Source organism: Microplitis demolitor, chromosome 6, assembly GCF_026212275.2.
Source record: "Microplitis demolitor isolate Queensland-Clemson2020A chromosome 6, iyMicDemo2.1a, whole genome shotgun sequence".
NCBI lineage: Eukaryota > Metazoa > Arthropoda > Insecta > Hymenoptera > Braconidae > Microplitis > Microplitis demolitor.
In genome coordinates this window covers 2,738,342-2,752,287 of record NC_068550.1, presented here as the reverse complement: position 1 = coordinate 2,752,287, position 13,946 = coordinate 2,738,342, and the positions used below count along the sequence as shown (strand labels likewise).

Here is a 13,946-nt window from a genome sequence, read left to right as displayed (position 1 = left end):
CGAGGTCATTGGGATGACGTTCGTAAATGTACCCACCCCCTTATGTACTTGCATTGGATATAGATGTATATGTCGTTACGTACGTAGCCCGCCTCAAATCGCCACCCACTAAATTTTCCGCTCATCTATAACATATTTATAAAATATTAACTTTTGATTTGTTAAATAAATATATAAGATGACGTATAAAAAATAAAAATTAAATAAAAGGATACTGTATAAATATCTTAAACATATATCGTTCCATATATGTACAAAGAATCCGCAAAAGTTTTCCCTACAATTGTCGATTTTTTTTTTTTGTCTCTTTATATTTGTTTGTCAACATCTCATGTCAAATATTTTATATTGTACTCGATTACTTTTTTTTTATATTAAATTTTATTATGATTATTTTATTACTCTGTAAAAAATTTTCGGAGTGAATGCGGAGCAGATTAACTCCTTAAAGGAGTTTATTTTAACATTTAAATTTCGGATTGGAGTAGATGTGATTTAAAATTAAATTCACATCCGAAATCACTTCGTATGCAGAGTAATTTGTTTTTAAACTCCGCAACTCCGAGTGACGGAGTGAATTCAAATTGTAATAAAATCCGAATTCACTAAAAATTTTTAAAAGTGTATTATTATTATTAAAACGTATAAATAAAATTTATAATAAAATGTTAAATAATATAATCAATCGAGGTCACATATCGGATTAATTTACGTTGTGCATTTGGACGGTATTAATTAACGTTAATCAAACTAATCGGGGGAGATATATTGTAGTGATGGTAGTTGATGCAACCGTTTACCTCATGGACTTATCCCAATCATCATTATTGAGGTGCAGTGTACAATCGTTTGAAGTCACTGACGCTTCTCCCTTTCCATAAATGCGCATCAGTCATCCCTCGACGTCATCCTCTGTGTCTTGTTAATTTAATTTAATTAAATTAATTGCTAAATATAATATATTCAATACATACAATAACCCTTTTGTCATTTTATTTAATTTATAAAATTAATATTAACATTATTTCATTAATTATTAATGTTAACTATTAAAATATCATTTTACAAATAAAAATAAACCCGTGAAATTTGAAACTTGAATTATCTCAGATGATTATAATCTTATTCTGTCTTAACTTTTCTCTCGTCTGAATTCTCTGAGGTTTTCTCTATCAACAGTAGCATGTGATTGGTAAATTGATACCGGTCAGTTTGTGGTCGCAGGTTATCACATTCCAACATTCATTTATTTATTTATCTAATTTTTTTTTTCTACTCCACAGAAGACAAAAATATGTAACTGCAAATAAAAATAAATTAGTGCATGTACACGAGCGCTAGCGCTATCGTTATCAGTAATTTTTGTACTTAAAATAAAATTATAAATTAGTAAAATAATTTCACCTAATTATTTCATCGATTCAATGGCTAAATAAATATCGCGAGTTAACCCTCGTCTCAGGTCATCTTTATCTCACAATTAGTATACGAGGCGATACTCTGAGTATCCGCTGTGCTCGCGACAGCAATAATTGGCAGATAATTTGTTGTCTCAACGTCAGATTGTTCATTGAGCCGTGGTGCTATTCAAAGCTTATTAAAAAAAATAATAATTATAAAAACAAACAATAAAATAAATAATCTTATTCAAGTTAAGCTCAGTATCTGAATCCTGTTCATCCCCAATTTCTAATGAATCTATTAATGTTTTAAACAAAACTGGGTAATTAATTAATTATCAATTGAGATGTATCGCTGTCAGTTAATCTATACAATTATATATACATGTATACATATTTAATATACTATATTACATAATATTGTAACAGATAGCAGGCACGAGCCATTCAACAATTTGACCCAATACAGTTATGTAAACTTTGTCTACAGACACTGCATTTGACAGATCTCTTCTCAATCAAACCCTTCTTTCTCTTTCTTCTTTCATTTCTCTCCTCCTCTTTCTCTCTTTTCATCCCTACACTGGCTTTTATCGCAACCCCTGTCCCCAACCTGCTGTCTACCTTAACTCGACCATGGATTGTTGACTATACACAAAATATTCAAAAGCTCATGGTTATTAATTTGACCACTAAATTAACCAAATTTTATTCGTGATCGTAATAAATATTTCTCAAGTGGACCTCCAGGATCTGTGAACACGCAGAATAAAGACATTCAGCTCTAGATTCATCCACTGAAATCCTGTATGAAAATTTGCATTTGAATTCTCTTATTCATCTCTAAATTAATAATCGTATTAATTTATTTGTTTACTATTTTTATTTAATAAATGAATATTAAATAATAATAGAAAAATTTATACTATCATATTATTGATAATAAAGTGCATTGACGCGGCTTCTTTTAAATTGCAATTGTGCATTTAAATGATTCATTATTAACAAGATCCAGTGTCATCTACAAAATAAAATAATTAATTAATTTTTCTTATTAATGTCAATGATCTGATTTTTTATTTTCATTTTAATTTTTTTATTTTGCAAACTCGGGTAATTTTAAATCGAAAAAATTAGATAACATTTTAATAAGGTACTTAATTATTTTTAAACAGGAAATATAGTTCTACAATAACAATTACAATCGATTGAAATAAGAAAGATATTGAAAGTGTAAATAATAAAAAAATGCAGGATCGGTTTGGTGGGAAAATGAGCGGATTTAAAAATCGTGGCTTTACTTATTTACTAGTGAGGTAACAACGCGCCGTTAGCGTTAGCAGTGTAAGCTAATGTGAGCGTTGGTGCACACGCTAGATATACGCAAGTGAACATATTATATGTTGCATAAGACCTAAACTGCAAACGTAAATCTGTTACTACTACTAAAAAACAATTATTACTGGTTACTACTACCAGCTAGGCTATTTATTATCATCATTACTGTTCCATAATCCATACATCCATAACATCAATACATTAATACCTCTACGTACTTCCCTATTTATTAATCAAACATCTTTAGTAAATTTCCATTTTGCTATTTAAATATTAAACAACTAATTAAACTTGCAATTATACTTTTTTTTCATCATTAAAATGATTAATTATCATAATGTTATAAAAATTTTATTAAATAAAATCGATGATTAATGACCCAGCAAGTGAATTTTTATTTTGATATCGATACTTAAATTATTAACTAAAATATTGCGCGGTTATTTGGTATTGCTAATTTATGAGGGAACTGATCAATTTTATATAAAATTATGTTACTTACATATATTTATATACATGTATATATTTTTCAACTTGTTTACAAAAAAATTTCCTGTTGGTTTTACTCGAGGCTGGAGTTAAATCTGGAAAAGAAAAATTTGGAATGAAAGTTAATGAGGAAGTTTAGGAGCAGGGAAATTTCGAATTTTTTCTGTGTTTGGAGCTGATATTTTTATACTGAGTAAAGTTATTAGGGTAATTAGTATACTGTAATTATAAAAATTCATACACTTCCATTCATTACCTACATTTTTTATTTCCCAGCCATTTTTAAATAATTTTAAAATTTGAATCCGAGTTTTGGTTTTCGAGATCATAAAGCTGGCTAAATTTATTGCAAAACAATCAAATCCGTTTCATGAATCGATTATCGTTTATTCAAAACATCGATTGTTGATATTTCGATAGTCGTGAATATTCGATATTATGACACTCGACACTTGTCAGCCAATTCGACCAATTACTCAACTTGAATTCAAATATTAATTATTATATTAATAATTAATAAATAAATAAATAATTTAAAAAACTAATCTTCTGTAAAATGAACATAAAAATTAAAAACTGCCGCCCAATTGTGATATAATTTTTTTAAATGACAAATCAAGACTTGAATTATTTTGTGGTTATTTATAGAATTACTGGTAATTATAATTTATTTAAATTAAAAATATGACAATAAATATAAATTTATATATCTTTTTTATTGATAATATTGATAAATTTTTTCCCAATAATTATAGGTTATCAATGGATCCAGAGTTCTTGGCAAAATTAATTCCTCAGACCAAAGAACAAGTAAGACCGGCATGCAAAAAATGTGGGTACGCTGGTCATTTGACTTATCAATGTCGGAATTTTATAAAAGTTGACCCCAACAAAGAAATAGTCCTGGACGTGAGTAGCACCAGCTCAGACAGCGATGAAAATTACACGACACCTTTGACGCAGTTGCGGGAACAAGAATTAAGGATGAAATTAAACGAAGCCAAGAAAAAGCGCAAAGAAAAAAAACGCAAAAAGTCAAAATCCCAAGACAAAGCTCGACAGGCCAGTTCTGATTCCGAGTTATCCAGCTCTGAGTCTGACGAGAAAGATAAAAATGACAAGAAGAAGAAGAAAAAACGTAAGAAAAAATCTAAACATAAAAAACATAAACGTCATCGCAAAGCAAGTACTTCATCTGATTAATTTATCAGTTAATAAATAAATTGTATGTACATTAAATTAAATTTTCTATGCATTTTGATTTATTTCTGTTTATTTATCACCGCCTTCCTTATCAGCTGAGTATTTAATATGCAGCTCCATCTACATCCTACATCAAAATAAACAAAATCAGAAATCAGCTGAGGTTTGTTTTCTAAAAAAAATCGAATCATTAAATTGATATTGATATTAATATTAAATAAGTCTACTGTGGTACTAAGAGTTTAATAAATAATTAATAATGACAAGACATGCAAGAAACTGTACAGCTGGTGCTGTTTACACTTATCACGAAAAGAAAAAAGACGCAGCAGCATCAGGTTATGGTACCAATAGCCACAGAATTGGTAAAGATTCAGTAAAAGGTTTTGATTGTTGCTGTTTGACACTGCAACCATGTAGGAATCCTGTCATAACGTAAGTTTTAATTATTTTTTATTAAAGAATTCGTAATAATTAAATTATTTAAATAAATTTGTAGGCCAGATGGTTATTTATTTGATAAGGAAGCTATTTTGGAGTACATCTTGACAAAAAAACGAGAGTACGCTAGAAAAGTTAAGGAATACGAAGCTCAGAAGCGCAAAGAAGAAGAGCAAAATAAGGAAGAGACAGTTAATGATGAGTTAAAAAAGTTGGAGAATTTTTTAAAATGCGAAAAAAGTATAGTTTCTGTTGATAAAACGAAAAATACAGAGGCATCGATATCCAACATGGCCAATGGTCGTGATAAAATGTTGCCTAGTTTCTGGATCCCTTCGAAAACTCCGGAGGCGAAAGCTGCTGCGTTAAAAAAACCTGATAAAAATATTTACTGTCCTGTCAGTGGAAATGTTTTGAAGCTGAAGAATCTCATTCCTGTTAAATTTACGGAAGTCAAGGATCCTGATGATAAGAAATCTTTGATTGTTAAAGAAGCCAGGTACATGTGTCCTATTACTCATGATATTCTGGGCAATAGTGTACCCTGTGCTGTTCTCAAAACGACGTGAGTATGATCTAGAATAGACTGGCATTAGATTGTTGTCTTTTATTCGAGTATTTAATGAAGATAATAAAAGGTAATTTTTGTTTTTTAACTAGTGGAGACGTCGTGACAATGGAATGCGTGGAAAAACTTTTAAAAAAAGATTGGATTAACCCTCTAGATAATTCAAAAATATCTGAAGCAGACATTATTCCTCTGCAAAGGGTAATTTTTATCACAATAATTTACAATAATTTATTTCTCCATTTTTCTTTACGCTTGAAAAATGAATGATTCACATCAATAAAAACTAAATTTGTCAGCAACAGTTCAAAGGTTTTTTTATTTCAGGGTGGAACAGGATACGCTGCAGTCAATGACAATCTAGAAGGAAAACACGAAAGACCAGTCTTGCAAGCGTGATTCAATCTATTACATTCACTATTTAAATATGCAGTAACATAATTTATGTCAACAATAAAATATAAATTAAATCTTATATATATATATATATATATATTTATTTATTCCATGCTCTAAAGATTAAGTTAAATACAATATTGTTGATTTATTACTGATAAATTGATTTTAAAAACTAAAGATTTAATTATAATTCAAATTAAAGAGGCAATCATAAAAATATATGTTTACAAGTATACTTAACTTTTTTTTACTTGATAAATATACATATACATTACATGTACAGTCGGTAAAGTCTGTATTTACTTTTTGAAAAATAATATTTGATATATTTATGGAAAACAATGTTAAGAATAATATGTCTATTTTTCAAATATTCAAATAATTATTTGAATTGTTAAAAATAAATTTTTAATAACAATAACAATAACTGATGATAGCTTGATTGAAAATTATAATTATTATTATCAATATTTTTTTTTGTAAACAGTATACAAGTGGGGATTCGATGTTAATTTCCGGGAAATGACCTCAGTCACCTTACAATTTTACGCGTGCGATATCAACGTGTGTAGTAGTACCTTTTGTTGTTATAATTTACTAAACTACTGCTGAAAATTAAAGCAAGTTGAATAATTATTAAAAAATATTATTAATTTCATGTAAAAATGATAAATACAATGATAATTGATCACGAGACTGGAGAACTGGTGGGTGAGAGTTATGAGGAACAGATGACATTTAATTACAATGACGTGAGTAGCGAAACTGGTGAACCTGAGGTTGATATTCATGTTCACGAACATGAGCTACGAGGACGTGTACCATTTCAAGTAAAATAATATCATTTATTTTTTATTAATTAATTAATTAATAATTTTGGCATACGTTAATTACGACGTTGGTTATTTTCACTTATAGATACCTAGAGAGATAAGAGAAGAATTGTTATCAAAGCAAGAAAAAAATTTAAGTGATAGACGTCTGAAAGATTTACTGCCACCATGTGAAGGCACTTCGTTTGCTCAAATAAATCCAGTATTTTTATTTCTACCAGCGATTATTTATTTCAAATGGTTTGCGATAATGCTGATGATCTTTGAAGTTATTTTCCATGGGTGGTCTCATCATAAAAATAAAAGCCTCAACGATGTTTACTATCGGTCGCCGTTCCACGGGATTACCTCCGAGTATTGCGCACTATGTCAGTATGAAACTCGTATGAGTCGTGTTGGTAAAATGCAGGAGATTCGTTTGCATAAATTTTTGCAGCAATGCAATTATATGAAACGTGCTGTAACTTAATTGTAAATTGATAAAAAAAAGTGATAGTTAAAATATTTAAAATTTTATTTTAATAAAATTTATATTAACCATTTACACATGTATATAAATTTATAATTGTTACATTTTTATTAAATAAATTAAAAACTTATATAAAGATACCCAGTACTTTTAATCTGCTTTACGTTTAAAAAAATTCATTTTATTTAAATTTATAAATCTAATTCAATTATCTATTATTTTTATCCTAATTAATAAATTAATTTAAATATTACCGCATTGATAAAATTTCTTTAGTTGCTAATTGTGAAATGTAATTAAAATCAGTAGCAAGATGCGCTCGCCAGAAGCGACAGCGGCACCAGGTGAGAGCCGAATAATTGGGACTCTGGATCCCGTGGAAAATCCGCGCGACAGCACGACCAGTAAAATTGTTGTCTCTGTAGCTGGCGATTAAGGATCTGATGTCGTTGATAATTTGGGCTTCATTGGCTTTGTCATTTTGATTCTTTGAGTCGATTTCAACGATGGAAAGTGGCGACGACGACTGGAAGTACTGACGGATTGTATTTTTTAATTCATCAGACTTGTGAATATTTTCTTCATTAAGTTCCTGGCAATCTCTGACACTTTGACAGCTGTATTTATTCATGACGGTGTGAATAATCTCCAGTTGCTGAAGCGAAGAAATTTCTTGAGACTGAGTCCTGGATGCTAGGGCGTCAAGAGCTTCGTCTAGCTCAGTGTCAGTCAGGTCACCTGGTGCACGCACTCTCAGTCCTAGTGTATCATATCTCACTGATATTGATGAGCGTTTGGGTTTGCCATTGACAGTTGTCCATTCAAGATTTTTCAGGTGGCTTTTGACAACGCCCGAGTCCCAGCCGATTGCGGCTGCTACATCAACCACTGGGAATTCAATGGTCGTGTCATTGTCATGCGTGATACCTTTCTTACGATCTAGAGCTATTGCCATTGCGAGTGGTGGTGATGATTGTGCAGCAGCTTTAAGTGCTGGTGCTCCACTGTAGCTCGTTACTTTGGCATTGACGTACACTGAAGAGAGGACAGTGATAAATTTTTTTGGATGTAACTCGAGATAGCAGAGTAGAGTTGATATAGTTTCTTCAGATACATCAAGAAGACTGACTGTTTCATCAACTGGGATGGCCACCTCGTGTCCAGGACAACGCTTACCGCTAGTAGCACAGGAGCAAGGAACGAAAATTTTCTGTAATAGTTTTCTTATTGTATGTCGGTCAACTCCGTTGGCATAAATGTGTCTCCGTAGTTCCCACTTATCGCTGTTTTCGCGTGGGTTGATAAAGAGATGACAGTGAGCTGGTAAATTATCACGACCAGCACGTCCAACTTCTTGAACGTATCCTTCAAAACTCTGGGGCATATTGTAATGAATGACTGATCTGATATCTAATTTGTTTATTCCCATACCGAACGCTACTGTCGCGACGACTATTCGGGTGTCACCTGACATAAAATATTTTTGAATGACTTTACGGCGGCTCGCTGGCAAACCTGCATGATAAGCTTCTGCTATTGTTGATACTTTAGCTTTAGGTTTTGGTTTATTGGTATCTAGATCTTGGAGAGACACACGCAAGAGCCCAGCGATTCTTGTACACTCATCTCGCTTGGTGCAGTAGACAATTATTGAGTCGCAGTCTTTGAATCTCGGGCTACGGAGAAGACTCACCAGCGCTTGATCACGTTGATCGTCTTTGGAAATAGTCAGAGTTAAATTATTAGGCAATGGCACGTCGCTAATTACACCTGCCATGCCGTCGTGGATTCTCAGGTGGTTGACGATACTCTCGGCGGTGGCTCGTGTTGCAGTTGCGGTTAACCCTAGAATTGTTTTAACGCCCATTTTCTCCATAAGAACTCGACAGACCATTAAATAAGACGGACGGAAGTTGTGTGACCACTGAGAGATACAGTGAGCCTCGTCGATGCAAGCAAAAGCTATGGGGGGAAGTTGTCGTAGCAGTGATCCAAAGCCTGTTGATTTTTCACCAGCTACAATAGCTTCTGGAGACACGAGAAGTATGTCAAGATTACCATTTTTTACTAGTTCGATAACTTTTTCCCGTGTTTTTGGTGTCTGGCCTGTGTGCAGAGCCGCTGCGGATATGAACCCTGGGACTCCGGTTACCTGGTCGTCCATCAGAGACACCAGCGGTGAAATTACAAGTGTAATGCAGTGTGACCTCTTGGCGTACAAGTAAGCTGGCAACTGATAACACAGTGATTTACCGGATCCAGTAGACAGAGTCACCAAAGTTGATTGACCAGAGAGGATTCGCATCACCGCTTTCTCTTGTCCAGGTCGGAAGCTCTTGTGTCCGAATTTGTTCAAAGCTTGTAACACTTCCGTTGGTGTTGGAATCAAAGTCCCACTGTCATTGGTAGAATACACAGGGTCGATAGCTCCATTCGCTGGAGGCAGCAATTTTTCTATAAGCTCCTGAGGAATTTTATGGCCGACAAACGGTTGATTCTCAATAGGTTCCGTTTCTTCTTCAAAATCATCATCCTCAAAGTCATATAGGCAATTCTCCAAGTCTTCTGAAGTTGTTGGTTCATTTGACTCTGCTGTTACTTTATCTTTCAATGACATTGAGGATGTCCGAGGAAGCTGATGGAGCCGATGAATATGAGCACGAGCAGCTTCTTGACTCGCCATCTGTTTAGCTTCCTCGAGAGTTGGATACTCAGACACATAAGTGTCATCTAGTGGCATCAATTCTTCACTCTTCATAGCAGGACAATTTCTAGAAATATGATTACTTCCTCCGCATTTAAAGCACGTGTTTTTTTCAGCCAGATCTGCCAAGTCCAATGACCCCTCTCCCGAAGCTAATTCCTTCTTCTTGTTCTTCCACTGATTCTTCTTGTACTTAGAAAAGTTGAACGACTTCTTTCCACGAGCGAATACCTTCTTTTTCAAATTAATCCTCACGAAATTTTCATTTATTTTCCCCGACGCTATTTTAGCTTCTAATTTTTCTTTTGCTGTCATTGCAGCCTTTGGCTTCGTTCGAGTAACACTCGCAGACTTTTCAGCGTCAATCGATTCGCAAAACTCAGTAACAAGATCGCCGTTCGTATCTTGGGGAACAGCGAACCGTGGAACTACATCTAGAGCTTCCACACCATAAATAGGAATCTCTGGGCTTTGCTGTGTCTTTGAAACTTTTCTTTCATCACCATCATCAATATCAATACCATCATCATTATCATCGTCTTCAGTATATTTAACTTTTCGTCTAGTAGTCCGTCTAGTAGCTTTCCTGGTCGACTCACTAGACTTTCTTTTAACACTCCCCGGTTTTCTGCCCCGCTTCTTCTTGCCTTTATCTTCAACCACATTATCTACAGCTGGCTCAGCCGGCGTCACAACTTTTTCTTTCGATAAATTAATTTCTTTAGCATGCGGATTTGATTTATTTAAAATATTTTCTTCAGCTTCCAGCACTTGTTTAGCTTGCTGTCCTTGATCAACAACAGGACTGGCAGTACTCTGCTTATTACAAGGCGATGAAAAACTAAAAGTACGATGAAGAAAATCTGTACGTGGTCGCTTGGCGACACTTGATAAATCTGAAGTAGTTCGCCTCCAATTACGAACTCTTTTGTTACGATTCTCTTCCTCAGAGTCACTATTGCACACGAAATCATCATCAGATACTTCAGCTTGAGTACACTGGGGTGAAGTAAAAGTATTTTGTGTAGGAAAATTATTTTGAGTTGAAAAACTACTTTGGGTCTGAAAATTATCTTGAGTAGAAAAATTGTCTTGTGATTCTTGATAATTTACATCAAGTGATTCTATTCCAGAATCACTGACACCAGACAAACGTTTAGGATTTCCATTAGCTTCAGTATCATCTTTAGAACATCTTTCTAACCATTCACTATTTAATTTTCTATCAACAGTTACAGATTTACCACTGAGTACTTGTTGAATAACATTGATAGGTTGAGTCGTCACTTTTATTTCTTGATTTACTATTTTGATAGGATCAGCGAGCAACAAACTAGACAAAACCTCAGGTGATTCAGCTGCCAGACTATCATTTAAATTATCAGCCTTTTCGTGACCAGATTTATTGAGACTCGACTTACTCTTAGATTTAGTCATAGAAAGTGACTTCCTTGGATTCCGTTTCGTGAAAGTGCTCGAGTTGAATTTTTTCTGCGAAAGCTGAAAGGATGAAGACTTTCCTACTAAAATTTTATTTTTCTTAGGCGCTTCGTACTCTTTGCTAAGATGGTCACCCCAAGCACCATCGACATTAAGTGAGTCCACTGGCAAAGTTGAAGACCCAGCTTTCGCGACTTCTGGAGCAATATTTTCAGTATTGACGAGAGACTGAGACTCTGTTGGTTTTTCAACCAGCACTGACTTATCAGGAGATCTAATATCAAATTGACTGACCGACGAATCCAATGACAGAAAATCCAACGAGGATGAATTTATTGATACGTTTGATTCAACTTCATCGGAGAATGTTATGTCCAGCAACGTTTCCTCCAGCACTTTAGTCTTTAACTTCCAGTACATTTTGTACGACTCTCTGATGGTTTTGTCTGCACCTTTGATGTCATTCTAATATAAAAATAAATATAATTAAACATTTATTGTTGATAGTAATAACTTATAAAATATTAAAAAACATACCTTGGTAGGTTTCCGTCCATATTTTTCCATAAAATCACTTTCCCATCTTTTCATTCGAATTTTACATTTTAAATATTTATTATTTACCGCTGGATCGTCTAGTGAATTCATTTTTAATTCAAATTATTTCACTTGATAATTTTATTACTTTTATTTATTATTAAAAAAACAGTGCATTGAACTCTTCGCACATTCTATAAGGTTACGTAGCTAAAGAGATTGCGCGCGAAAATGTATATGGTGTAATAATAATAACAATTAAAATTACAAGCTCTGTGGCGTCATAATTATCGATAAGCGCTGACAGTTAGAGCGCATGGCGCTTCTGAGTGGCGGTAAAAATTTAAAAACAGAGTGTACCTATTCAGAAAAAATAGACAAATCTAGCCCATTCTTAATTACTTTTCAGCCAGATTTAGACCAAATAATTTTTTTTAGTTTTTTAAATTTGTTTAATAAAAATATCAACATTAAAAATTTCTAATTAACAAATTATTGATTAAATTAAATTTTTATTCTTCAAGATAAAAAATTAGGGTTCAAATAATCATAAGACGAATAATCAAGATCATCATTTTTACTAGACTCCGTAGAAGAAATCGCTTTCAATTTATGTGACGGTGGATGTATAGGATTTACTGCCTCCAATTGGGCTACTACGCAATCTGAACACAAGTTAACGTTGAAGCATTCAACGCAGTTCCACCTGGTGCCCTTCAGCGGATCATCCTCGCAGCATATACACTATAAGTAATTAAAAAATAATAAATCATCGTTCTAAGTTTAGGCAATTAAAAAAGTATACCTTGTAGCCAAAGTGCTGCTGCAGGCTGGAAGGCTCTTGCTCTTTTTCCGACTTTATTTTTTTAATTAATTCAATCTGCCAAAGATCCGTGTCTTCATCATTATTTTGAGCTTGATCATTTTTCTATAAATTAACAGATAATTTTAGTATTTATAGTCAATTTAAATGAAATAAATTCATAGTGCTATGAATTGCTATGTCCTACCGTGTCTCTAATCATCCACTGATGTCTGTCATCAGAATCCCTATCATCGATCATGTGTAAAGAAGGAAAAAATGATGTATTTCTATGTAAGTTACGACGACTCATGCCTTTCTTAGTAGTTGGATTTAATTTTGGAGTTTGTCCAGGTATAGGCATATTCATAGCACGTAATTTAAGAAAATATTTTTGTACTCTTGTCATAACTTGTTTGGCGGTACGATTTCCTAGATAATTAAAATCAACAATAAATTAATTAAGCAAGTCAGATTAAAAATTAAATTTATTGTAAATAAATAAATAAAATAAATACCTAATTCATTAGCAATTTTCTTCCATCGTCGCATGCTAACTTCTTCATCAGGATATTTTATCAACAATTGTTCTAACTTACACTGCTCAGCACACGTCCATGGTTGGTTGAAAGTCTCTGGCTTACTTTCATCAAACGGACGACCACGTACAAAAATCTAAGATAATTAATTATTATTATTATTATTATTCTTACTATTATTAATTACTAGCTATTGATAAATTAAAAATAAAAATTACCCGTCCATCATCTTGCTTTACTTTGGGCTGGGTGCGGAAATTTCCATGTCGAGTTTGCGGTGGTTTCAACCGAGCATCAGAAGCAGAAATATTATAACGACTCCAATCAATATAAGGAATTTCTGCGACTTTTATGTCACCAGGTAAGTTTGACAGTTCGCCATTCTGCAGCTTGTTAACAAAACCCAGTGGGTCCTTGACAGCATTAGCGCGCTGAGCCAGTAACTCATCCATGTCTTCAATAGCACGTGTCCTCTGGTTTTCCAGAATTACAATAGTCTTGAGTAGATCCATGTAATCTTTGTTACCTTTCAATGCCAAGCTGTCAGATTCGAAGTAAAATTCTCCATCCTCATCAATAACTGGTTCATTCGACTCCATTTTTTTTTAAACTAATAAATTATTTTTTTGATTTATAAGTGAAAAATGTGTTTACATTTGATTGATAGCAAATGATTTTTTTGGTTAAGCATCTGGTTGCGTGCAAAATGAATAATCTTTTCCCCTACTACTTGGTGATAATGAGCACGTGTATTTAAACATTTGCAGATTGTCACTCAACTATA

At 33.2% G+C, this 13,946-nt stretch overlaps 5 protein-coding genes across 5 annotated transcripts; 3 read left to right on the top strand and 2 right to left on the bottom strand.

Annotated features, from left to right (window-relative positions):
• The first annotated feature begins 3,661 nt into the window (after positions 1-3,661).
• On the top strand, positions 3,662-4,488 carry LOC103577314 (protein SREK1IP1-like). The gene is made up of 2 exons (XM_008557901.3): positions 3,662-3,883; positions 3,983-4,488. Exon 2 carries the CDS (start codon positions 3,990-3,992, stop codon positions 4,428-4,430), a length of 441 nt encoding a protein of 146 aa, XP_008556123.1. The 5' UTR covers positions 3,662-3,883; positions 3,983-3,989; the 3' UTR covers positions 4,431-4,488.
• A 58-nt stretch (positions 4,489-4,546) lies between these two features.
• On the top strand, positions 4,547-5,914 carry LOC103577313 (nitric oxide synthase-interacting protein homolog). Its single transcript, XM_008557900.3, has 4 exons — positions 4,547-4,865; positions 4,930-5,436; positions 5,532-5,640; positions 5,767-5,914. Exons 1-4 carry the CDS (start codon positions 4,690-4,692, stop codon positions 5,836-5,838), a joined length of 864 nt encoding a protein of 287 aa, XP_008556122.1. The 5' UTR covers positions 4,547-4,689; the 3' UTR covers positions 5,839-5,914.
• A 270-nt stretch (positions 5,915-6,184) lies between these two features.
• Positions 6,185-7,213, top strand: LOC103577312 (uncharacterized). Its single transcript, XM_008557898.3, has 2 exons — positions 6,185-6,668; positions 6,757-7,213. The coding sequence occupies exons 1-2, from the start codon at positions 6,504-6,506 to the stop codon at positions 7,138-7,140; spliced, it is 549 nt and encodes a 182-aa protein (XP_008556120.1). The 5' UTR covers positions 6,185-6,503; the 3' UTR covers positions 7,141-7,213.
• Positions 7,214-7,292: 79 nt separating this feature from the next.
• On the bottom strand, positions 7,293-12,034 carry LOC103580473 (ATP-dependent DNA helicase Q4). Its single transcript, XM_008562221.3, has 2 exons — positions 11,822-12,034; positions 7,293-11,749 (listed from the first exon to the last, which is right to left on the bottom strand). The coding sequence occupies exons 1-2, from the start codon at positions 11,930-11,932 to the stop codon at positions 7,391-7,393; spliced, it is 4,470 nt and encodes a 1,489-aa protein (XP_008560443.1). The 5' UTR covers positions 11,933-12,034; the 3' UTR covers positions 7,293-7,390.
• A 106-nt stretch (positions 12,035-12,140) lies between these two features.
• Positions 12,141-13,880, bottom strand: LOC103580483 (ZZ-type zinc finger-containing protein 3). The gene is made up of 5 exons (XM_008562232.2): positions 13,381-13,880; positions 13,142-13,298; positions 12,832-13,055; positions 12,627-12,749; positions 12,141-12,565 (listed from the first exon to the last, which is right to left on the bottom strand). Exons 1-5 carry the CDS (start codon positions 13,759-13,761, stop codon positions 12,341-12,343), a joined length of 1,110 nt encoding a protein of 369 aa, XP_008560454.1. The 5' UTR covers positions 13,762-13,880; the 3' UTR covers positions 12,141-12,340.
• Between the last annotated feature and the right edge of the window lie 66 nt (positions 13,881-13,946).